Genomic DNA, 27234 nt, shown 5'->3' on the forward strand with positions numbered 1-27234 from the left:
AATAGATTGCCCACCCAAAGGTATTTGGACGCTGTAAGTAAAAGAAAAAAAAAATAACTGTTTGACTGTGGTTTCGTAAGCAGTTTTCTGCCACATGCTTGAGGTAAATATATATCTATATATATCTATATATATATCTATATATATATATTTATATATAATATTTATAAGATGGACATTATATATTATATAATATAAACTATGTATTAATATAATAATAAATATACATAATCTTCTATTTTCCCTAACATTTAAAGTTATTCAAACAGACCAACTGAGAGTTCTATTTCAGTCAGGAACTGTCACTGAGCAAGGACAAAACACAGCCCATGAGACTTGGCCAAACCTTAGGAAGCTGCATTCACTGCTCATGCTCCATGTGGCCTCTGGGAAAAGTTCTGGCAGACAAGAAGGTGCCGAGACCCTCGAATGCAGGCCAAGAGAACAAGGGCAACCAAAGTGTGAAGCTCATACCAGCAATTCTCTGTTGCCATCATAAAAGCTAACATAAGTTTTAAATACTCTGAGGAGACCTAGAACTCGGATCATCTGTCTAAGCACATCTTTTCTTATTTCTTCCCGATCTTCTCTCTTAATTTGAGGAAATGGGAATCAACTAGAAATAATTCCATAGGAGCAAACAAACTAAAAGTCACAGCATTTCTCTCAGTAGCATTTTCACGATCTTGCATTCGTCATATGACCCGTCACATGACTGCCAAAGAAAGGATATTTCCTTGCACACAGACACAACTGAGTTAACAATTAACGGCAGCATAAACTGAGGCTGGGATTTTGACAATCACAGGTATATTTCACCCTGCTAACATCACTTCAACTTTATGAGTTGTGTGATTGCCAGTAATTGTCTTTTCGTTGACGAACGAAAGTGCTAATATATGGCAACTACTTTCTCAAATGGGGTTGTAACCAGCAGATGTTCACTTGCGCATCTGCCTTTTCTTGTTCTTACACCTTATGGCAACATATGTACTAAAAGGAGCCACACGTAACTTTATCAAATCCAAATGAGCTCTACATGCGTAAATAGGTGAGGTTAGTCCTGTTGGGTAAGGCAGAAAGAGTAGAAGAAAAGGTTTGGATATATTGGACCACAAAGTGTGTGTGTGTTTGTGTATGCATATATATATGTGTGTGTGTGTATGTATATATATATATATATATATATATATATATATATATATATGAATGAAACAGAATTTATAAGGTTAAATGTTCAAACTTGGCTTGATTTAGATGGTGCAGGCCTTGAGTAACAAATAGAATTGACCCAAGGTACAGGGAGGGTGCTTGTGTACGCCAGTAGGAGTCACAGATTCCCTTCTCCTCTTCAGTCTCAGACTGACTGTCTGGTTTGCCATAAGCAATTTGTTTCCATCTGCAGCCGGGCCACGAAAAGAATGCTTTAAGCCCCTGTTTGCTAGCTAACATCAGAAAAAAAGTGCCCATGCAGGGTCCTGTTTCAAAGGAACTACACTTTTGATTCCTTCTTCGCTATGCCATTAAAATTAGAGTATCCATTAAATCCAGGGTCACTTCAGATGGTCGGAGTGTTCAGAGAGGTCATGATTTGAGGCAAAGCAGTGAAGAAGGAGGGGTAGTTAGATGGAGTCTCCAAGTTGGGCAACAAGGTAGGCAAAGAAAGTATTGGGGGGATGAAGTAAGGGCTGCAAAATGCAACAAACTCTTGGGAAAGTTTTCTCTGAATCCATTAATCTTGTCGGGATTTAAGTCATGGATGCTGCAAAATGTAGTCGATATGCATAAACTTCTGAAAAGTCAGGGTTGAAGGCAAGAAGTGGGAGGTGGGTTGGCTGCTGCTGAGGAACATTTGCTATGCAATCATGCAACCTGGAATCGAAGTCCCGCACTTAGAGCCCTGTAGCCTTGGAAGAAGGAGTCAAGATTCCCAGGGTCCATCTCTATCTGCAATAGTACGTAACAGGTTGTGTGAAGGTTTATACAAGAGGGCTGCTAGAAATGGACTCTGTGCCATTTTTGGCCCATGGGTTGCTTGGTACATACAAATTCCCATTGTCCTCAAAGATGAGTGACTGCCCTGTCTAGACTTAGCATTTCACTTGGCTCTATTCACATCCCTACGCTTTACAGGAATATATGCGAATACTTGTTACAAACCATCGGAATCTCCACTCATATTGAAATCCATCATTGCATGGCTGAACTTTCCTTCTTCATTCTGTTTAACTGCTAGCTGCTGAGTCAGACTTTCCAGTGTAGTTTTTTCCTTAAGAAAAGAAAAGAAATTTAAAATGAGAATCTGGAAATTCTAATTGTTCAAAGACATTTTTGCCTTGGGCAGTATAAAATGCCTTTGCTTCTTGGAGGTATGATTTATTCACCTTTGAAAGTTTAGTATGAAAGCAATTAAGGAAAATGAACAGTAGGATCTCTGAAGGAACTTTGCTTCTTATAAACCTGTGTAACGTCTTGGCATTTGGGGAGATCTGCTGAGATCTTTGGAGACGACCTTCCCAAATCAGAAAATGCACATACATATTTCCCAGATGCAACCTGGTCACCATTTAGAAAGCCTGCTTTATTTGTGCCCAGACAATACAAGTATGGGGGTGGCATGGGGCCCAGAGAAAGTCTTCCCACAGTCAGGTGACCACATGGTAGAAAAATAAACTCACAGGAGTACCCACTGCTTGCCGCCTCCATAAGTGCCATCTGCATTTCTCCTGTGAGGGTAATGGAGACATTTAAATATTCATTGCTAATTGCTTGTCAGGTCTCTGTACATCCAATGTAAGTGCCTGCTAGTTGGACCACAATGTGATTTGGATTGCTAAGCCAAAATATTGAGTTGGCGAATTATTTGAGATACAAATACAGCAAAATTAGATCTCAAAGACATCGAGTCATTTAAAAGCACACGCAGTGCATGGCATGCATTCATGGAGAACGCAGTGCTACAAACTAAATTATGTTCAAGGAAAATGTAGTGCTTGATCAAAACCACATAAGATATTAAATTGCTTCCAAATTAAGAAACTGGGTGATTTTTTTTTTTTTTAAGGGAAAAAAATACAATGAAAGGTTGATAACTTCCTCACATTTTCCAGCATGGCTCTGAGGGTCATGTGGTCACAGCACTGTTTTAAGGGAAGCATCTATTGAGTCTCACAACATTGGCTCAAGTTTCTTTATAATTATGCTCTATAATTATGTTTTTGGAGGAACGGTGCCTGGCATTGTACAAGTGGATGATATACACAGTGTGCTTGCTATTGACACAATAAAATGCTCACGGAGAATAGTCAGCTAAGATAATTGAATTACAGGTAAAGAGTCCAACTAATGCTCTGCAAAGAGCTAATAGGATATTGAAATCCTTAATACTCTGTGTGCTTCATTGCAGCAAACCTCTGACACTAGTAGGATCATACCAACTCGATTAAAAAACTCTCTTGAATCAGTGGCCTTGGAACTCCTTTACTCTATCAAAATATGCGCATGATTTCATGGTTTAATGGAATTTCTTTTAAATTGTTAATTGCTCTACAAGATAGTAGGGACACTAGACACAAAGCAGTTGAAATTTAACTTTAGTTCTACAGAATCATCATAATAATAAACTCAATTTAATAATTGGTAATAATAAACTCAAAATAAGTACGATCTGACCCAGTTTGTTTTGGGTGTGCAACTGGTGCTCTTTAAAATGTTTTATAAGTCCTGGAACTTTCTGCTGTATATAGTCAGCTAATCTCAAAGGCACTAGCTTAACAGATCCCCTTCACAGTCACTGTTGCTCTTAAAATGGAAGACTTGCATATGCGCGTGTGAGCTCGCTTTCATTCCCTCTCTCTCTCACTTGTGCACACTCGCGTGCTCTCTCTCTCTCTCTCCATCCTCCACCACCCCTGTCTCTAAGATCTGATGGTTTCCAGGCCAATAAAGACCTTGTTGCACTTTCTCCGGAGAATGCACTGCTTGCTGGTCACCTCTCAAGTTCTGATGTGAGAGCCAACAGAGAAATCATTCTTCCCACTTAGTTGAGAATGCCCCATTCTAAAGCAAACTTTTAAAGGAGAAATAGCAAAATGGAAACGGTCAGAGCAGAAAAGGAATAGAATTCCATGTAGCTTCCATAGGACTCCTTGACCATCTCACCATAAACCTAGCGATAGAAGGCAGAAGCCAGCAGTGGCCACACACATGCTCATAATCTCAGCACTAGGGAGGCTGAGGTCGGGACACCGCTGAAAGTCTGCGGGCTGCATAGTGAGTTCCAGGCCGGTTGGGGCTACAGAGTTAGATCCTGCCTTAAAAACAAAACAAAGAAAAAAAAAAAGAGAGAGAGAGAGGGAGAGAAAGTTGTTGATCTATGTATATCATAGTTTCTAGGGCTTCAATGAGACATTCCAAGGACTTATTAAAGCACTAACATTTACTTAGAAAAATTGTCAGCAGGAGCTTAGCTCTGTGGCTTACTCAGTAACTGACAAAATGCGTGTTGTTGCATGTGATGCCAGGATATGGTAGGTGTAAGTGATGTCCTGAGTTCTCTATGTCAGAGTCAGGTCATGTCCTCAGTTCTCCAAAGCAGGGATAGGAGACAAATATGATTTAAGATTTTTGATGTTTGGTTTTTCAAGGTTGGGTCTCACTCTAGCTCAGGCTGACCTACCTGGAATTCACTACTCTCAGGGTGGCCTTGAACTCACAGCAATCCTCCCAAGTGCTGGGATTAAAGGTGTGCACCTGAGCCGGGCGTGGTGGCACATGCCTTTAATTCCAGCATTTGGGAGCCAGAGGTAGGAAGATCGCCCTGAGTTCAAGGCCACCCTGAGACTACTAGTGAATTCCAGGTCAGCCTGAGCCAGAGTGAGACCCTACACAGAAACACCCCCCCCCAAAAAAAAAAATAAAAGGTGTGTGCCATCATGGCTGGCTGATGAATAGAATTTAAAAACTGCATTAATTAAAATCAGATCACTGAGTTTTTCCCTCCTTGTCTTGCATGTAAAAAAAAGTCTATTTGATCTTTATGCTTCTATTTTTCCCTTTTCATCCTTAGGAAGTGGGACTCATTCTTCTATAATCTCAATTTACAAAGAGAAACATGAATATGCACTATGTTGGCTAAAGAGTCAGTAGGTATCCTGTGTTGATATTTCATTGTGTAGCTGTGATAAAAGACACACATGGGCTGTAACTTGGAGGAGGTCGCTACTTTGTCAGTCACTGAATCCTAAGTTAAATAGCACATGTGTAGATGGTTCTCCTATTATATTACTGCTTGAGAGTAGGACTCATACAAGAAATGCTTTCTGTTCCCTACCAGGTAGAGGCACACACACATTGAGATGTGCTGTGGGTCAGCTACCATGGTGGACATCCACAAAACAAAGCTGGTGGAGCTAACACTGTCATGCAAAGCACGTGCATGGGATGGCAGAATAGAGTGTGACTGTCAAATGTTGATGTGGTAACAGTCACAGCCCTTCTGGCTACACTTTCTTTATGATCTTCCACTGAGGAAGGAGTCAATGGGATTTGCAAACCTCCCAAATAGGTGTACTTCCTAGAGCACCAAAGAACAGAAATTATTTATCATGTTCCTAATGATTTATCAGATGTGCATTTTGCTATTCATCAGTTTAAATAAGATGTAAAGAAACAATGTGTTTGTCCATCACATCAAACTCTCAATTGCATTCTTCCTTATTGATATCTCTGCTTTCAGCAAAATAACCATCCACCCACATAATCTAACAGCACAAGTGGGAGAAAGAATTTCTTGTAAATTATGTATGATTGCAAGATAAAAGCATACACAAACACACGCTCACTCAGAGATACACACTTTCCTCTAACAACATAAATATGAGAGGGAGAAGTCAGTCATACATTCTACCCTGGTGGTATGTAAAGATGTACAGTTGTTCTAGAATCTGGAAGCCTTGAAACACATTTTCCCCATCATTTTCTCCATTAGAAAATCAGAGGAGTATATGAACCCTTCCAATCAAGGGACTGGAAGTTTGGAAGGGTATGCACATGTTCTCTAGTCCAGTCATATGAAAAATTAGCTTTACTTGATTCTTGACTATTTTCCATTTCTGAGCTCAATTCTGATTCGGTTGGATTTTAGACCTCAATTGGATTTCCCTTTAATTTATTTTTTGAAATTTAGTTTGCATGTGTGCCAGCTGGGTGAGGATGGACATGTATGTGTGGTGGCAGGTGGGCATGTATGTGCACATGTATGTGTAAGCGTTTTTATTTTCTGATGCCATCCACACTTTTGTTTCTTAGACAGGCTTTCTCATTGGTGGGAATTCTTCAATTAATTAGGCTAAGCTTGCTGGGCCAGTGAGTTCCACTGATCTGCCTGTCTCTGTCTTCTCAGCACTGGGATTGATAAGCACGTGTCACATCACTGTGTTTTCTTATCTTTATGTGGGTTCTGGGGATTGAACTCAGGTCCTCATGATTGCCAGGCAAGCACTTTCCTTGTGGAGCTAGCTCCTCAGGGCCCATGAGAATTTTCTTGCAGTGTAAGTGCAGCTACGCTTCAAGGCAGTATAGCTTCACCACGTCACGTGATACAAATACTAGAAGGTCAAGTTTCCTTATGAAGCCCCATGACACTGAAGATGGGAAGGGAGGGAGATAGATCAGAGTTCTCCGTGCTGCGCTGAGTCCAGGAGAAAACTGGTGTAATGCAGTAAAATGACTTACAGACAAAAGTGATGAGTCCTTAAGAATAGTTTTTTTTTTTAAATAATTCTAAAGATTGAAAAGCTGATACAAAAAAAAAAAAAAAAAACAAACCCTCTACTATTTCTGGTATTAAGGAAGAAAGAAATCTGAGGAAGGAAGACAATAACCACTGAATGTATGTCATTTAAAAAGAAACAAATGATGATTGCAGATGTGCCATATGAAGATTTAAAAGACGGCATGGAAACATCTAAAAGTTTGCATGGATTTATGAGGAGAACCTTTACAGTGACCTCATTCTCTTTTTCCACCTGACTGAGATCTGGATTATACTAGCAATGTCTGGCTGTCAGGATGGAGGAATTATATAGTGCCTCAGAGGAGGCTTATTAGAGAGATAAGAGAAAATGAACATAGGTTACCTCAAATCATTAAAAAATTTATTTATTTATTTAATTTATTAGAGAGAGAATGGGTGTGTCAGGGCCTCCAACCAAGGCAAACGAACTCCAGCTGCATGGGCCACCTTGTGCATCTGGCTTAGGTGGGTTCTGGGGAGTTGAACCGAGGTCCTTTGGCTTTGTAGGTAAATATCTTAACTGCTAAGCCATCCCTCCAGCCTGCCTCAAATAGCTTAAGAACCTTCACATTTAAAAGGAACCCCTTCCTCTTACTTATGATAGCATTTGACCACATGTAGGAGAATACCAGTAGTGGGTTGTAAATTATAAGGTGAGGTCTGGGGGCAAGTCTCAGTGGTTAAAGGAGCTTGCTGGTAAAGCCTGATGCCCTGGGCTCGATTCCCCAGGACCTATGAATAAAGCCCAACGCACCAAGTTCCTAGCAGGTCAGTGCTGCTAACAAGACAGGTGACAGATGAGCTTGAAGGCTTTGTTTTTTTTTTTCTTTTCCTTTCAAACCTATACTTCTATTAATCTCCTACTTGACTGAATTTCATAGAACAGACTGAAACGTCCTTGGACAACATGGATAAACCTGAACACTTTCTCTAATTACTAATGATAAACTTCACAAAACTTAAAGGCACTCTGTCACTGAGAGATCCATAACCATTACCTTAAATTCAAGGAAAACATTGCAAATCCCGAAAAGCAAAAGAAGTAACGGTGATTCAAATATGCTTTGGGTGGAAAACGTCGAATAATAATCAGAACTTACAGATTCGGGTACTTTGTAAAAGACAGAGATATATATGTCCAAATACAGCATTATCAATTTACTCCTTGATATGATGGTGCATTGTAATGGAGAGGATGACCCCAGAGTATGACGTGTGGAAGAGCCCGTCAAAGGACGAATTGTGGAGCCACTTAAATGTCACCGCAACAACCACATAGCCGTGGCTTACTTGTCACCATGGCATGTGTGGCGTGTATCTGTCTATGCAAAAGGGAGGAAAAGGAGACACTGAGACATGAGAGTTCAAAAACCTGAATGCATCATCATGAGATAAGTGTCCAAAAACCCTTTCCTCCTCTTCCACAGCACGAGGGTTATACATTCTTGTTTTAAAGGTTTTTTTTTAAATTTTTATTTATTTATTAGAGATAGAGAGAGGGAGGGAACGAGAAATAGAGAGAGAGAAAGAGAGAGAGAGAGAGAAAATGGGCATATGAGCATTCCAGGGCCTCTAGACACTGCAAACAAACTCCAGACACATGTGCCACCTTGTGCATGTGGCTTTACGTGGGATCTGGAGAATTGAACCTAGGTCCTTAGGCTTCTCAGGCAAGTGCCTTAACTAATAAGCCATCTCTCCAGTCCCATTCTTTGTACAAAGTAAATTCAGAAAGGTGAATGTGAGGAAAAAGGAGGTTCGTTGGGGGCAGGGAACTAAAACAGAATGTATAACCTGGCAGGATGTCTGGCCGGCGTAGATGGGGGTTACTCAAATGCATACGCAAAACTGCAATGTTGTCTGACGATAATTACTCTATAAACAATGGTGACTCGGTTCCTGGGCTGTAGAAATGTATGGGGTTTTTCTCTTTAATTTTTCCTTTGCATGGAATAAAAGCTATAAAAGTGTCAGCGTTCTTACAAATGCGGCCTCAGCAGCCAGCACTTACACCAGTTAAATAAATTGAGTTGGGCTATTTTATAGAGTCCTGGGTTGGTTCAGGAATGCTGGGTCTGATAAATAGAAACAGGCACACCATGGTTATAGCTCACTTTTTCAATTATCCATGGAGCTGTAGGTGAAGATAAAGATACAGAAGAAGAAAGAGTGGAACAGATACTTAAAATCCCATTTCAATGAGCAGCTAAACTCTGCATGGCATTTTGTCAGAACTGCTGGGAGATGAGGGGTCAATGAGAACGGGTGTGTTCTCACCATTTCTTTTCCTTTTTTTCACCTCTCACTGGTTCTCTAGAGACAGTGCTGGTGTGTACTGAAGGGAAGAGCCAGGAAGGGAGAAGAATCCAGGAGAAACAAAGAGTTTGGGGAAGATGTACAAGGTGTGCCATGATTACTGAAATGAGATTTTCAGGATAAACCTTCAAGAAACGTGCTTCACAGCACACATAACACACATGCTATATGGCCACAAGCTAATCATGCAGGCAGGTTCAAGAATATTTTCTTGAGGTATTCTGTGGTCCATTAGAAAGACTAGACTCATGGGCTGGAGAGATAGCTTAGTGGATAAAGTGTTTGCCTGCAAAGCCAAAGCTCCCAGGTTCAACTCCCCAGGACCTACATAAGCCAGCTGTACAAGGTGGTGCATGTGTCTGGAGTTCATCTGTCGTGGCTGAAGGCTGTGGCATGCCCATTCTCTATCTGCCTCTTTTTCTCAAAGAAGATTTTTTTTTTTTTTTTGACTGGACTCAGACATAAAGAATAGAAGTCTGTGTTTTTTTTTCTTCAAAAAAAAAAAAAAAACACAATTATCCAAATTACCACACTAACATCATAGAAGAATTTCAAATGTGACATAAAACACTGCAAGATTTGAGGCCTTCCTGAAGCGATGGCTTGTGGGTATGAGCAAGTCTCACATGTAAGAGAAGAGAAGACGTATAATGGGGAAAATATAGTGACATTGTTGAGATAGGTGCTAACTTTTGGATATTTGTTTTTTCAATAGCCTACATTCACCTTGGCAAACTAGGCTGTGAAAAATGATTAAGACAAGAAAGCAAATAGATACAAGAGGATGGCTCAAAACAAACAAACAAACTTGTCTTTATTTCTCTGTCTTACTGTGACTCAATCTTGAGAAATAGAGAATAGAGAAAAAAGGAAAAAAGAGACTGATCTCAAATGCAAGAAAGGCTCATTCTTGTCAGAGCAGGGGCTTGAAAATAACATTTGAGGGTACCCAGCAAAAGTGAGACTTCCCTTACTTGTCAAAAATTTAGGAAATCTAGAATTGGAGGAGGCATTTGCCACAGAAGGACCATGGCTCTTTGCTTATTGACTGCCTTGGTGTGAAAGGTATGCACAACAGGAACGTCTCAAATATGGATATACGTGGTCAGGATTCAACGAAGGTCCAAAGAAAGACCTTTTCTCATCACAGTGGCCTGACTATAGTTTACATTTTGTTGTCTAATCTTATCTACGCATCATCTTATCTACACACCACAGAATATATACTTTTAAAATATCTAAATTGCCCTTCCCTGGTCTTTCCAGCAACGGCATCATCAACCTATACTCATATCCTAAATGAGGGGATACTCTCGGTCACCAGAGAGGCCAGTGGGTGTCTCTCTGAAAGGCCACTCTGGCATGCCCTCCGTGACTCATTTTATTGGCCCATTCTGCCCTAACCCCTGTACCAGAATGATGTGAGAACACAAGATTCTCTGTTTGAAAACATGCACAGCTTTTCCAGGCTTGAAAATTAAATCATAAAAAGTTTACTGAAAAAAAAAAAAAAAGAGAAAGAAACCTTTAAAAAAGCTCCTTCAAAAACTCACACCATAATTGCTCCCACCAAGCGTGGGCACCCGCTAGCTCTAAGTAGTGGCACCGTGACAAATATATCAAAACTGAACGCGGGCTATACTAGGAGGAAGAAAAAGTCTGCCACTGGCCATCTGTGAAAATAAGGCATGTGGCCATTAAATGCAGAGGCTGTAAATACACACAAACTCCGTGAAGCAAATGGCAGAAAAGGACTAAACTTCAAGCTCAAACAAATCAAAATGTTTAATGCATAGTTACCACGGCTGGACGAAAACAGCTCTGATCTTTGCAGTCTGAAAACTCGGCATGGATTTCAATTAAATACCCCCAGAAAGGAGAGAAAGGGAAGGAAAGGAACGAAAAGGCGCAGAAGGAAAGGCTACGGAAGGCCCCGACTCAATTTCCTGAGACAAACAGCCCCTTTACCTTGCACCCGCCTGTCAAGGATGTCGATTGCAGTTATTGAAAGGCTGACGTGTGGGATGATGGATAGGCGATGACATAATACCTATGTGCCTTTTTGTCGTGGTTTGTGAAAACTGGCTGCTGTGCGCTGATAATATTTACCAAGGGGTTTCCCCTCCCCTCCCGTCCCACACGTAGGGGTCCCTAGCTAAGACACTCAGAATGAAGGAGGTTTTAGAAAAGTTAAAAAAAAAAAAAAAAAAAGAAAACCCAAGGATCAAATGCCAATCCACACATACAGGGCTGGTCTAGATTTTCTAATCATTGGTTGCCTAGAAAGCAGCGCACTTGCCATTTTATAGAAATTTCCAGAGGATGGAAACTGCAGTAAGGAAAAGGCAAATGCTCAGCTTTAGACTTTATGTATCTTTTACTTACACTCACCAAGTATAACTATATGCACATGTAGACATTAAAATAACATTTACTTTCATCCATAGCAAATCATTAATCATTTGTTATATTTTAATTTTTTAGAAAAAGTTTAATCATAGTTTTAAAAGATTTGGTTCATCTCTCTCTCTCTCTCTCTCTCTCTCTCTTTCTCTCTGCCCCCTCCCTCCCTCCTTCTCACATACACACACCCCTAATAAAATTCATATTGGCATAGATATGCTTGCAAGCACCTCTTCTTTCTCCCAAAGGCTGTACTGAGCATGCCTATCTGTGCAAAGTTACCTTAAAAAATAAAAAATCACACATGTAGCTTCCATCGTTAGCTTTAGCTAGAGGCAGTATTTACACGAGGCATCTAAGAACCGTGAATCAGCATATTCCACTGAATCAGGGTGGGTTGTGGGGGGGGACCTGTTCCTTCTTCCTGTTTGCAAGCAGAGCATGCAGCTTGCCATTCCGCACATCCCGAGGATGGAGCGGGCGTTGGTTAGATCACGCTGAGCTGGACGCACTGCGTCCGTTTCTGAAGCGCTCCATCCATCAGAAGGCCAGTGAAGCATCAGTGGCGAATGATGGATGTAAAATTATCACAGGGCTGCCATCTGATACACTTACTGCCATTTGTAACTAATGCTGGGGATGACACACTTTTTCCATTATTAAACATCCACATTAAGTCAACATTGGTCACTGTCATCCTTGTGTTTGGTGCTCTGCTAAAGGGAAAAAAAGGGCTGACGAGACTGGCAAAATGTAGCTTGTACTGTGAGGGATGCTAAAGTGGGATTATAATAAAATTAACATTTGCTTGCAAATTATTACAGAGGTTCTTGGGCTTTTAAAAATTTATTTATTTATTTAAGAGCAGCAGAGAGAAAAGAGCGAGAGAGAAAGAGCATGCCAGAGCCTCCAGCCACAGAGAGCAAACTCCAGACGCGTGCGCCCCCTTGTGCATCTGGCTAACGTGGGTCCTGCGGAATCGAGCCTTGAACCAGGGTCCTTAGGCTTCACAGGCAAGCGCTTAACCGCTAAGCCATCTCTCCAGCCCTGTTTGGGGGCTTTTTATGAATACAGCTAGCAAATACTGCTGTCATTACTAAACTCATTGCTGCGATTGGCTGGATATCCACCTTATCCTATAGAGCGTTTTGAAAGATTGACCTGAATCTGAAAGGTAGGAGTAAAACATGTTCCCAAGGCTTATTCGCAACATACATGTGGCCTCACACTCCTACATACATACTGGAGGTTGTGATTGGTGAATAAATTCTCTGCCTTCAGGATGATTACATAAATGTTCATGCTTATCTTTGTGAGCAATATATATTTCGCATAGGAAACACGAGAAAAAATCAGTCTACATAGGTGTGAAGCATGCATAGGAACACACTTGCATGCATTTTACCTGTCATCAAACACGCACATGCTTGAATGTCATTCAGTTTTTTGTGAATGGCAGACAGAGTATACGGGAATGGATTCGTAATACCAGGATGTAAAAGGGTAGACAGATGATAGTAATGACAAGACAACCCAATTTCATGAAGATGATACTTGAGAATTCTTGTGTGTTTTTTTTTTTTTTTTAATAATGTGTCTGAATACCTTTTGGCTCATCCTCTCTTCCCTGTGATATCACCTTTGACCTCGAGGTATCCCTTGATCTCATGGAAAATAATTCTCTAACTCAGTTACGTAAAATAAGCTTGCATGGTTAACATGAAGTACCACTCATGCCCTTGGCCAGTCATGTCCTTAAACATGTTCACATAACCCAACCCTAGTCAATTAGTTATTTGTGGGAGACAACTAGCTTCTGCATGTGAGGGCCCCTGGGGGAGAAGAATGTACTTAACAAGGACACACACCCCTTCCTGAATCCCCCAGCTTAGTTGTAGGTACCCTAATCGTTTGTGACCTAAAGGTGGTGGGGGGGAACAAGACAGTCGTAGAGGTCTTGACTCTGAGATCTTTGAGTTAGTGAATTAATGCCAGTGAGCTTCTCCTTCTGAGAAGTTATTGGACAATAATTAAATGCTATGTGTTTAAGGATTTGGATGGTCTAATATATGTAGAAAAAATGTTTCTAACAAGTAAGATCAAATGGGTCCAAGTTTCCTAGGACAGCTACATTTGGAATGAGAGAAATAAGCTGGAACAGTTCTGGGTAATTTTTAATTTCAGGTGAGCACACTGAGTCTCTGTTGTGTGAACACAGCCTGGTGGGATCAACACAGACCAGAATGGGGTTTAATAATCTCTTACTGTGTACAGATATTGCAAACATGAGGTCTGGAACCTGATATACTGATAAAAGTATGGTCAAAACTAGGCTATGTTTGGGTTACTAAAGCAAAGTGGACGGTTTATTTAAAAATCAATCAAACAAACAAAACTAAATGTATACAGGTTTTCTTCCTGCTTCTGTCTACCTGACAAGCTTCTTTTTTTTCACCCACATCACTGAGCTTTGTGCTATAATGTTATCCGCAGCACAGCTCTCTGGCGAAAGGCAACATTATTGGAATATACAATCAGTCTATAATTAACCAGAGATGACAGTTATAACTAACAGTGTGTCCAAGTTTCCAAGAAAGCTCACACACACAGTTCCTGGGTACGTTGAAACACTTCCAAGAAAAGTAAAGAAGTGAAAAATCTTTCAGAAGTCCTCAATTAAGATGTGTTTCAGTAAAAATGACTTTCGTGAATGTGTTTTGGTACATACCATCAGGAAAACATTTGTCCCTATATTCACACCTTTAATTGTTTTCCCTGGCCAATTACAGCTCTACAGAATGAAGGCCTTCTAGTTGGGACGAACACGTTTGTGAGGAGAGAGGGACGGTTGAAGTATAATAGGTAGAGGCTTCCACCACAGTATTCCAGTTATCTGGTTTTTGGATTGTGGGATCTGTTATCTTTTTAAACCAATGTTCAGCATGAGGCAGAAGTTAATTTCTCCCCTAGTTTGCTTTCTCAGTCATTTCAATCTTTCTGCTTTTATCATACGCTCTTCTTACATTTCATAGATTGTATGGGCACCAGGAGTTGTGACTATTCTTTTATATAGAAAAGTACCCTTCCTTGGGAATTTTAAGTGGCATGAGAAAATGACAGCATAAATATAAAGGGAATTTATCATATATTCTGTTGGTGTCTTCCATCAAGACCTATGGGGTGAAATTTCAAACAAGCTACCCATCTACATATATGTGAACTGGCCATGAATGAAGCCGAGCGATGATAAACATCCACAGGAAAGGTAGTTTTGAGGAAACTAACAGCAAAGGAGGTGGGACGGTGTTAGCCTTGTGTAAAAGAGCTGGAGTCATCTTCGTCACAAGTAAATATGCCTTGAGCACGTTGGGGCCTTTCCTCAGGCCCGCTAGGTAGGCTCACATACACAAGCACACAAAGCATACAACTGATAGTCAAAATGATGATTTCATTGAAACTTTAGGCACAGGTTGGCTTTTCAGTTCAAAACAATACCCCCAGATCACAGGACTCCCCATGATACATACCAGGCACGAATGTTGGAATAATTACTAATGAAAGACACAAAATTGACACTACGCTGTCACCCCCATAAGCCACAGAGGCATAGGCTGGTCACTGCAGAAATGGCAGTAACACCGACCCCAGGTAGAATCAGATCGGTCAGCGCAGAGGGGCAATCCAGCTAGCCCACGCGGAGAGCACAGTTGCACCTGTTTCTGAGAGCTTCAGCACACACAGTTTTAGGCTCAAGACAAACTCCATGCATATGAGGTAATTCATATCAGATTCTTTTGGATGAGTTCAGTTATTAAAAAAAAAAAAAATCATCACACCATTACCCTCCTGGAAACTGTTTCATTTTCATAATTTAAGACTTTCGACTGGAATCCCAGAAAACAATGAATTCAAGGTGTACTTTTATGGGAAGCACATGGTATAGCAATTTGGGAATGATCTCAAGACTGGAGACAGCTCAGTTGCCCAACATGCATTGCCCGGTGTTACTTCAAATAAATGTGTTAAAAACAACAACAACAACAAAGACAGAAATGGTTGTTTAACTCTCCCAGAGAAAAAAAGGGAAAACAAAAATCAAAGAAACTTCTTCCCACGAAGACAATCCCATTCCTACAACCCTAAGGGGGGATGCTAACTAGGGCTAAGACCTGGCAGTGGGGCTCCCCCCACTGAGAACGCATACAGTGGGTGACGCGACTGCATGCTGTTCCTTCATCAGCCGGCTGTGTGGAGTTACGGCCAGCAAGGAGGCGTGTGCTGGGCCACGGCTGACCTGTCGCTGATCAGGAACCGCAGCTGAACCGAAGTGCTCAGGCCGCGGGAGCTTCCTGAAGATGAATTTCCATGCTATCAAAGCGCTTTTAATGGCCTCCCACATCCCACCACGAGGCCTGTTTTGCAAGTATATAGAACTCAGGATGAAGGCGTCCTGTCCAACAGGATTTAGTTCCTTGTCACTTGACAATTCCCAGCCAGCCCAGGGGAGAGGTAAAGAAAGCTCTTTGAAGGATTTAAAAAAAAACAAAAAGAAACAAAAACACGGCATCACTGAAGGTACAGATGCTCACTGAACGCCACCAACTGCTGTATCCACAGCTGAATTCTAAACAAATACTGGCAATTTAGCGAGGCTTGCGAGGAATACCTTGAGTCACTTCTCATTAGCATCTGGCTAAATGTGAGACTCATTCCTACGTGGGGAGCAGAGAAAAACATCCTTTCGAGAACATTTAGATATTTGGATATCAATTCCTTGATGTTTGCTATCATTCCCTCTTAAACTTGTCATTTCTGGCCCTGGGCCACCGACGCTCTGTCCCAGGTGCTCCTGTGCCTGTCACTTAGACGCACTCTCTCACCTGAGCCTTCGCTTTGCCCTCTGGAGACCGAGCAGAATCGAACTGGTTTCTCCATCCTAAATATTTCCTCGTGATAGGACTGGAGCACAAAGGAACTATATGTGTAAGATCATTGCTACATGTCACCTGCCTTGGGGCAGATGGCTGGCTTCTTCGTGATTATACATCAAATTCCGTACAAAACCTGGCCGACCAGAGAGCGATCCAAATTAGCAATCTGTGGCGTCTCGCGTGGCCTTGTGTGCATCTCACGATGATGAACTTGCAAGTTATCACTAAGTAGCTGATCATTTTTCCCTGCACTTTCTACGTCCAGAAGACTACGTAAAGAGTAGTTACTTTTCAAAATTTCCACTCAACATATCAAATGCTACCAAAAAAAAAAAAAATAAAAATACCATATCCTAAGCATTCTAGAATGGCACAGATATTTTTTTTCTATGTAAAACACATGTGTAGGCTTAAATGAAATGGCTTGACATCATTAAGTTCCCTGACAGATTCAGACATTTCACTGGGTTTAGGTATAATACATCGGGTCAGAGCTTTAGAAAAGCACATTTTGTTTTACAGAAAAGTCAAATTTTCCAATTTTCCAGACCCTAAAACCTGACAGGGAAAACGTTATGAGGAGCTCAGCTTTGGACCGCCATCAAATCTGAGTGTGGGTATCATCCAAGCTTATGCTGATTAAAGACGACTCAGCATTTTCAAATCCAGCTGATCCCTCCCAAACACAAGTTAAGCATCTCTGTGTGGTACTACTTCCACGTGAGCTTGGCGATGCAAATGCCACTTCATTTTGACACAAACTGACGGCATCAGGGAGACATGAATCGTCCATGAGGTCGGGGGAGGAGGGGTAGAGTGGTCGAGCTTCCCGCCTCCAGATGGTTTTGCTTATGGTGGGCCTGTGAGCTCTGTGGTCATGGACGGATGGAGGGAAAGCCAGTGGAGGAGCAAGGGTGGCATTTAGAAAGGAGAAAGAAGAAGGGAGGGGAAGAAGAGAGAAGGTAGAGGGAGTGGGGTCAGAGGGAGAGACAGAGGTAGAGAGGGGGAGAGTCCCGGGTGCTTTAAATGTTCCTCGAGAGAATGCTGCTGCCCGTACCAACCTTTTCTGTCCTGCAGCTGTTCAGACCGATGCTGTTCACCACGGCCACCTTCCCATCCAATGCCTGCTGTTCCCTCCGGAGTTGTTCCTTCATCTGCCGGGCTTCCTGGATTGCCTTGGTAACAGCGTCATGATCATTCAAGTAACCTGCAAAGGAGACACAGCACATGGAGAGCACGTGGATGGGAAGAGCTTAGCAGTGACAATTTTCCTCCATGGAGTTCGTCTAAAACAAACACATGAATAGTGACTGCTGGTGTGACCTGCTTCACCATGCCACACAAGGGCATGTGGCCCAAAGTCTGCACTAAGTACTTGCTCAGTAATGTGTGGCTATTCCCGGGTACTTAGGAAGAAGGTGAAACTCTATAGTTAGGTAACTTTGCATTGATATGTGAGCACTTTGAAGCTTGAAACCAAAACCTTTCATTGAGGTTTTGTGGGGTTTTTTTTTTAGTGCAATAATCATTTGCATTTTACTTTAGGATTTAAATATGGTTATGCTCATTATGAGCACTAATGAGTCTCTCATAGTATTAGAAAACTAGATCTGTGGACAGGGCTATTCGGCTTGTTATATACAGAAGGGAAAAATGTTGTAAACTGTCTCAAATGACAGCCCTCTCCCACCCACCCCACATGCACCCCAATCCTCTTATTGTGGAAATAATCTACAGCTGGCAGTAGTTCGCTACAGAGCCAAACTTGTAACAGAGAAGAGGCTAAATTTCCAGACACTGTGTGACCTAGAATCAACAACCGGTAGCGTACTGTGGGCACTAATAACTATAGTCATACTTAATTCACACTTTTAATAAGAAGGTAAAATGGCCAAGCTCGAGTCCGAGGCTTCTAAGCCCAGGGTTAGTGAATAGACACTACCTAAATTGTTCTTTAAGAAAAAAAATAATGGGAATAAGGAGCTCAAATGATTTTTAATTTAATTTTTAACTCTGGCTACTTACTCACTTAATTGCTGCATGAACATGTGAGCTGCATGATCTTAGGGTGGAACAGTGAAGTGAAAATTTAAAGGAAAACTAATATCTAGTCATTCTCTCTCCCCGTCTTTTTAACTGGGGCATAAAATGAATCTGTAATATGAAATTGCCCAGAAAAGGGACTTGTTTGTGACACGAGGCTAAATCTAACCATATCCATTGGTGAACTGTGACAGATGGAGGACTGAGAGACAGAAGGCAGCCACTAATCACACATCAAATGACCGGCTTGCCTCAACATGTTCCATGGATTCCAGCAAACTTTACACCCTAATCCATTTTTAGAACAAAAAACATCTGGGCCATAAATCCTCTAATCTGCCAAAACACGCTATTAAATCCCATGATTTGTTGAAAAACACTAAGATTAAAGAAAGGAAATATAAAATGGTTAACTGTCGTGTTAGGAAAGTGTTATTAATACCCTTTCTTTGTCGCAATTACGAATGTTCTGGTACTAAAGAGCCTTGTCTAATCATGTCAGATTACACATCCTTGCGTTTTGCTAGACTCTTCTATCTGATCTGCTGATTGCCAAAGCACATAAAATATATATATATATATATTTTTTTTTCCTTGCTGCTTAAGCATTGCTCCTGAAGTAACCAATCAGGACTGCGTTATCATGTGGACAGCTCCTATGGGAGAGTGTTGTTTTCACCATTCACACACCAGCCCTGGCACGCTCATCTCCTTGGGGCAAAAGACAAGGTCTCGGGGAAAGTGACAGGGAGGGGAACACACAGCGATTCTTTACATTGCTTTCGGGAGCTAACCACTGGAATGCATACGAAGACCAAAACCCCTCTGCTTCATAGGAACAGGAAAATTGGGGGGGAAAAAAAAAACAGATACAGAACTGATCTTTTACAGTTACTCTTTACTGCAAGGTGTGGTTCTGTGTAGCTGTGTATTAACCCCAACAACCTGGCTTGTCTATTCTGGATGTGCTTTTCATACACTATTCTTCAGTGTATGATGTTCTGTCATTTCTAGAAAGAAATCCAGCTCTTAGAGGAGAACGTGGGTATGTCAGTTTAGTGAGAATCTGAGAGGCTCTGCCTGCTTTTCCTACTTCTTCCATGACCCTAGCTTCTATTCCACCTGGCAACATGCATTTTCTTTGTCATCGTCTTAGTTCGTATGCAGCCTGTTTGCCTTCTCTCAAACACAAGTATATTTGGAAATAGTTCAGCACATGTTGTACAATAAAAACATGACTTCTATATGCTTTTCTATGGACTTCCAAGATGTAGCTGTGTAGGAAAATGATTAATATGGATGAAAGGGGGATGTAAATGATGGAGGAGGTGAGTAGCTGGAGCCCTGCATTTTATAGAGGATATTTCTAGTTTGTATGTTCAGGTTGAAGTAGACATTTGCTCTAAAATGGATGTTGTTGCTTATAGACACATTTGGGCTCCAGTTACAATGCGTTAGGAAATTCTAGCATTTATATCTGCTGTGCTGAATCTCAAAGCCACTTGTATGTTACATAGTTTGATCACCACAGGTTTGTTTGCTGCGTCTTTGTGTTTTATCCACATCCCACCCAACAAATCCCTACCCTCTGTCCCCTCTTAGCCCTTGTGTTTGCCTCGGGTTGCAGAGAGGAGGTTAGGGTTGAACCCGCCTTTTCCTGTCCTTATCCCTTTCCTGTCCTATGCCGACTTCACTTCCCCTTCATGTTTCCGTGAAAATGCTACTTCGGTTTTGAGTCACAGAAAGTACCCCAACCAAATTCAAGGGCTAGGCATGTTTTAGCTCTTGGTGTAGAGGGTTCTTTTCCTCCAGTCCCACCTCTGACATCCTCTCCAGTGCCTCAGCTTTTAAATACACATTGTCCCCTCCCCTACAACATGCAAAAACTGTCTCCTTTGACTGCGCTGTGCTCGCTCTTTCCAATTCTCCTTCTGCACACTCCAAGTCAGGCTTCTCAACATGGTTGCACTCTGTCCTGCTCCGTTCCATTCTCACTCTCCCATTCACGCAGGGCCTCCTTTCTTTCGTGTTCCAATTCAAAGTTCAAGTGCATGTTCCATTCCAAGGAGAATGGTATCTTTGGCTAGGCCAGAACGATGGAAACTGCTCCCTTCCCTGTGTCTCATCATCACCCTGTTTTGGCATTTTGATGGCCTTTTCTGCCTCCATACTCTTTTTTTTCTTCTGTCTTTAAAAAAAAAAAAATTATTTGATTTTGGTTTTTTGAGATAGGGTCTCACTGTAGCTCAAGCTTACCTGGAATTCACTATGTATTCTCAGGGTGGTTTTGAATTCTTGGCGATCCTCCTACCTCTGCCTCCCAAGTGCTGGGATTAAAGGCATCATATTTTTTATTTAAAAAACAATGGGCTGGAAAGGTGGCTTAGCAGTTAAGGCATTTGCCTGCAAAGCCAAAGGACCCAGGTTCGACTCTCCAAGGACCCATGCAAGCCAGATGCACAAGGGGGTGCACACATCTGGAGTTCATCTGTGGTGGCTGGAGGCCCTGGCATGCCTAATCTCTCTCTCTTTCTCAAATAAATAAAACTAAAATATATTTAAAAACAATTTACTTGTTTGTGTGTGTGTGCCTCAGGGTCTCTCACCACTGCAAAAGAATGCCAGATGCATGCATCACTATTTTTTTAAAACTTTTAATTGATAATTTCCCTAAGTATGGGCAATAAATCATGATAGTTCCCTCCCATTGCACCAATTTTCTCCCTCCCAAATTCACTCTCCATTGAATCCCTTCTCTCCAATTAACCTCTCTTCTATTCCCATACTCTTGTCTGGGAAGCTTTTGTCACCTGCTCCTTCAATTCTGGTATAAGTTTCAATCAATTTTTTGTATGTGTTTTGAACTGCACAAGCCTGAAACAAAATCTTGGCCCTGCCACCTTCCAGATTACATAAATTGTTCAGGTTTGCCTTGCTTTTCTCAGTTTTGTCTCATTGCTTAAATGTGTATAACTCGACGTAACACAAATTGTGTTACAATCAAGTTGGTTAATGACGTCTCCTGACAAATTAAACCGACAATGACTTACTACCCCCGAACCCTCAGTCACTCACTGCCCCTCTGTCATGAGGGTCACTTGTTGCTCCTTCACGACGACAGTCACTCGCTGCTCCTGTATTTAAAAAGTGGCAATATTGTATTTGGGGATTGGATTCAGCTGGGCCTGGCTTCTACTTCTTGGAAGGTGTGATTTTTGACCCGTACTAAAACCCAGTCTCTGTAGGTTTACATTTTCCTGAACCATAAAATGAATGTAAGGTAGATGGAAGAATTAAACGAACGTACACCTTACTGGAGGATATAGAATATGGCATTGTGGAGGCATTTGGGATGGGAACTTCTTTCACTGGCATTTTCCCAGTGTGATCCCCCTTGGTACCTCTATGACATGGCTTTAACCATGAGAATGAGGCATGTCAGGAAGTGTCACTTCTCTACGAAGAGAGAAGTTCATGAGTGGGCAGGGGGTGTTGCTCAGGGCTGAGAAGTCTTGCTGGGTTTGATAAACAGTTGTTCAGTGGAGTGCAAGTCATTTTATCAGAGTCCAAAGGGGCTCACTAACAGTGTCCTCTTGATGTGCTTCATTCTGCCTCTCCATAAATTTAGGCAAAAGTAGTTGCATCCATGTGTAGGATTGGGAAGGAGTGCATCTAAACAGTTTGGTAAATTCCAGAAAGAATGAGAAACAACCAAAGCCAGAATGACTTGTGGTTAATATGTCAAATGAGGTTTGGAAAATGTTGGAGAGGAATCACTAATGCAAGACGTTGGTGAGCTTCTGGAACTTTGTTAAATTCAACACAGTTTGGCTTTTTTTTAATTTTTTTTTTTTTTTTTTGCCTAAGTTCTCATCTCAGTGACTCAAAAAATAATCAGTGTTTTCTCCCTTCTTCACTACCTCACTGCCCCCCTTTTACCTTGCTTTCCCTTTTGATTTTTCTTTTATTTCTTATTTTCATGAGCAGTAAAGAAGGAATAATTTCAGATGTGAAAGTTTAGAGAAGACAGAGTTTTAAGAGGAAAGTATTAGGAATGGCTGCTATATGTACAGAGAGAATAAAAAAAAATGAGAGAGTAAATTGTCACCTATAATAATTTGAATTGTGCCTCTTTGAAAAACAAGATCGTATCCAAAATCCATATGAGTGTGATATTATTTAGAAATAGGGTCCTGAAGATATAATGAAGGGTCTTAAGATGACATCACCATGGATTTATGATGTGTCTTACAAGAAAAAACATGTGAGACATAATATCTTGGGATGCAGAGTAAGGTGAGCAGACAGTGTATTGCATATGGAGGCAAACCCTGGAGTGAGCATCCTGTGAGGTGAGGAGTGCTAAGGACCATCTACGGCTAACTGGGAAGAGAGCAACAGGTCTCCTGGGACCTCCAGAAGAACCTTCCAGACTGACATGATGGCCTCTGACCTGACTTTCAAGAGAGGAAGAGAAGACATTTCCCATATAAAGCCACCATGCTTACACTTATTTGTTTACACTGGGCTAGGCTTTGTTCCTAAGTGTGCCCATAAGAAAGAGAGAATGATCCCAAGTACTGTTAAAGAACTATTCCTGCCTCAAACACAGATTTCCAGATATGTATATGTGCCCACTGAGCTTGCCGATGTGCATTTCTCACAAACCCCTGAAATACAGCCTATCTAGCCTCAAATTCACCATCCTCCTCCTGCCTCCGTCTGCCCTTGCATGTTCTAATTGTTTCAGTTGCCTGTCTACCACTGGGAGTCACAACATTCCCTCCTTTAGCCCATCCAGACCAAAGGCAAGCAAGGCTCTCAGCTAGGCCCCCCTCTTTATCTTTGAGACATATTCCTCTGTCTCCACGCTCCCTGCTGTCTTTATCTCCTCACGTAGTTCCCTGTCTGCATAATTATCTTCCATGAATCCATCTTTTCTCTACTTCCAGATAAAACATTCCAGACATGAGAATTTGGGTGTCAATATCCTTGCCTAAAGACCCATCTTGAAATGATGATCTGTAACAAAACAATTCCATGTTTAAAATGAGTCAGGGGCTGGGGAGATTGCTTAGTGGTTAAAGCACTTGCCTGCAAAGCCAAAGGACCCAGGTTCAATTCCCCAGGTCCCATGTAAGCCAGATGCACGAGGTGGTGTGTGCATCTGGAGTTCGTTTGCAGCTGCTAAAGGTCTTGGCACACCCATACTCTCTCTCTCTCAAATAAAATAAGACAAATTATTTTAAACAAGAGTCAGAAATACTGAAGTAAAGTTGAAAGTATTCTACATTGCATGAATCTTCCTGTATAAAACATGTTGCATCCTTAAGAGATAAGGACAGAATCCAGCCTCCCCAATGCACACTGGGACTCTCCAAACACTTTTATATTTCCCCAGAACATCATACTGGGATAAACCCCAGACACTTTAATGTGGCTTAAGCTCCTGTTCATGTTATCAGCTCTGTTTATCGTTCTGTGTCCCCTGTGCCTGTTTCTCATAAATATTGTGTTTCGGTTGCACAGGGATATTTTCTTGCTCTAAGGACTTACCCTGTTTCCTGTCTTCCAAATTTTGCTGAAATGCTCTGTCTTATGTGTTTGGAACTTTCTTCACACTGTATTTCTTTAGTGAGGACTTCTCTGACATACCCTGAATGTGTTCTTCGGCAAGTTCAGGACAGTATGTTTCTCTACTCCTTTGTACCCTTGTGAATAAGTTGTCACATTGGCTTTCACTTTCCTAGGTTTGGTACATATCAGCTTGTGAAGTATTTGAGTACAGATTTGAAGAAACAAGGTCTTACTTCGAAGTTGAGCTTTCTGCAGATAAAATTCCAAGGTCGTGGGCTAGAGAGATGGCTTAGTGATTAAGGCATTTGCCTGCAAAGCCAAAGGATCCTGGTTTGATTCACCAGGACCCACGTAAGCTGGGGACACATGTGTCTGGAGTTCATTTGTAGAGGCTGAAGGCCCTTCTGTTCTCATAGTCTCTCTCTCTCTCTCTCTCATAATAAATGATATATATTTTTTAAATTCCAAGGTCATTCACCACCATCTTCCGTATCAATGGATCTCTATATTACACTGTACAGGTGTATTAAATTCCATGGATTTAACAGAAGACCTGTCAAAGTAAGACTGATTCTTACTTATATGTATTTAGTGTAAAACTTCTTGGGTTTAAGTAAAAGAGCATCATATGCTTCAAGTGATATGTAACAGGCATTTCCTTTCTTTTTTGAGGGCACTTGTCATCAGGTGTTAGTGCGCCAGTGTGTAGTCACCATTTCTTTATCCAAAAACAGCTTGCTAGAATTAGATGATGAATGTGATAATAGTTGAAAAGTTCACTGCAGTGAAAATAAAACTGCCAGATGTGGTTGAACGCCACCCAGTCAATGCAACGTCTTTCCAGGGATCCCACTATTCTGCCTTGATCACCTATCTTGACATACAACTTTATTGTTAAAAATGTAAAACAAGGGCTGGAGAGATGGCTTAGCGGTTAAGCGCTTGCCTGTGAAGCCTAAGGACCCCGGTTCGAGGCTCGGTTCCCCAGGCCCCACGTTAGCCAGATGCACAAGGGGGCGCACGCGTCTGGAGTTCGTTTGCAGAGGCTGGAAGCCCTGGCGCGCCCATTCTCTCTCTCCCCCTCTATCTGTCTTTCTCTCTGTGTCTGTCGCTCTCAAATAAATAAAAATTAAAAAAAAAATGTAAAACAATAGCTAGTGACGGCTCCTGCCTATGACCTCAGCATGTGGGAGGGGAAGACACAAGGACCTGGCATTCAAGGCCAGCTTGGCAACAGGAGACTCAAACTTTAAGGTAGCATTCTTTTTCATGTCATATTCTGTCCTTTAAATCGGGATGGGAGTTAACGGAGGTAGCATATCCAGGGATGATTTTGAACACATTTCCTTTACTTGTAATTTGGGCCAATTTCTCTCTCCCACATTTGTACGGCTGTCCTTTTTGCGTGTCTCTGAGCAGTGAAAGGGAAACATGAGACACATCCCAACGCATTACAGAGTGACACACAAGCAGAAGCAGACACCTGTCCCTCCCCAAAGCTTACCACCTGTACGATGGGGCAGGATTACTTAACGCTCACGCAGGAGGTTGAGTGAAGGGCTGCGCAACTAGGAAGAGTGGCTGATTCCGGAGGACACCAATGCATGTATACGGAACATGGGGACTGCAGTCACCCCTAAGTCCCAACCTCCAGTGGCAGTGAGTGCGACACCAGGCTAGGAGACACTATACATCTGTTTCCTTAAAAGGAAACAAAGGAGGGCTGGAGAGCTGGCTTAGCGGTTAAGCGCTTGCCTGTGAAGCCTAAGGACCCCAGTTCGAGGCTCGGTTCCCCAGGTCCCACGTTAGCCAGATGCACAAGGGGGTGCACGCGTCTGGAGTTCGTTTACAGAGGCTGGAAGCCCTGGCGCGCCCATTCTCTCTCTCTCCCTCTATCTGTCTTTCTCTCTGTGTCTGTTGCTCTCAAATAAATAAATAAAAATTTAAAAAAAAAAAAAGGAAACAAAGGAGCTGGAAGTGTAGTCCAGTGACAAAGCAAGTGATTCCCATGTGAACTGCCCCAGGCTGGATTCTCAACACCAAAACCTAGGAGCACAATGGAGCCTGAACGACAATAAAGCAAGACAACACCACAATCTTTTACTTTAAAGGCCTGGGTAGGCACTTGGCCTCTTTAATTCTCAGTAAAATAACAACTTTTGACTACATGATATGAATATATGTCCTGTCTAGTTAAGGGTCTATAATTTTAGAATAGCTACAGTGAGAAATAGATGAAAGATACTTTGGAAAAAAAAATGTTGAAAGAGTTATACATATGTAAAACACAGGTGGAAAGGGCCTAGGAGAGAAATATAACATCTGGTCCAAAGATTCTAAAATTATCCATTATTCTTCTTGACTATTCATGCCTCTAATGGATCCCCTCTCTTTGGAGAAGCTTATTATTTTTGTCCCAATCAAAAGCTTTCTTATAGATCACACTATAATATTGATCTCCAGCCCCAAAAAGTCACTTTCTATATTTGCAGCTAATAGATATATAGGAAAGCATCCCATGTCGTTAATGATAACTTAAGTTATCGTTTGGTCCACAGTTTTTCATGGCTTATTAATGGCATAGCACATTAATTTTTTTTTCTTTCATGAAGACCTTTGCAACTCCATTAATCCTCACAGCTTTTATCCAACTACATTATTTCTCATTATAGCTTCTGCTTTCAACATCTGCATCTGTTGAAAAGAGAAAAGTAAATTGTAGTGGCCTCAAACCCTTGGAAATATGATGGCTGTATCTATGGTGAAAGGACATTTCAGGAAAAAAAATGAGATATTTTAGTAGTGGAGAAAGTCTTATGATAAATGTCATTGCAAGCTTTCATGCCATTGAAAAATAGTGGGTTCTACTTAAGCCTTGGGAATGCAGAAGTTAAAAAGCCTGTATATGTGCTAAAATGCATGCATATGACTGTTAGATAGTTTAAGTTAAGAAACATTGCAAAAGCAGGTCAGAGGTCAATGCTATGGTATTTATGAACCTCTATGTATATATGGAAGGGAATCTTCTGTGCCAAACCAAATATTTTTCCTTTTACATACTTAGTACATAAAAGCGAATTTAATCTTATGGTACTTTAGGATTCTGAGCCGAGTAAGTGAATGTTAGACCACAATTTTAGAAGAGCACTATTGAGTTTTTTTTTTTTT

General features: G+C 41.4%; 1 protein-coding gene across 8 annotated transcripts in view; it reads right to left on the reverse strand.

Annotated features, from left to right (window-relative positions):
* Sox5 (SRY-box transcription factor 5) overlaps window positions 1-27234 on the reverse strand; it is an 896761-nt gene that overhangs the window by 10407 nt on the left and 859120 nt on the right. For all 8 annotated transcript variants that reach the window (XM_045139445.1, XM_045139444.1, XM_045139447.1 and 5 more), the window contains 2 exons: window positions 17508-17653; window positions 2161-2269 (listed from right to left, as the gene is read on the reverse strand). In XM_045139445.1, the coding sequence (XP_044995380.1) occupies window positions 2161-2269; window positions 17508-17653 (255 nt within the window). The remainder of the gene's footprint in view (window positions 1-2160; window positions 2270-17507; window positions 17654-27234) is intronic.

This window comes from Jaculus jaculus, chromosome 22 (assembly GCF_020740685.1).
Source record: "Jaculus jaculus isolate mJacJac1 chromosome 22, mJacJac1.mat.Y.cur, whole genome shotgun sequence".
NCBI classification, from domain to species: Eukaryota; Metazoa; Chordata; class Mammalia; order Rodentia; family Dipodidae; genus Jaculus; species Jaculus jaculus.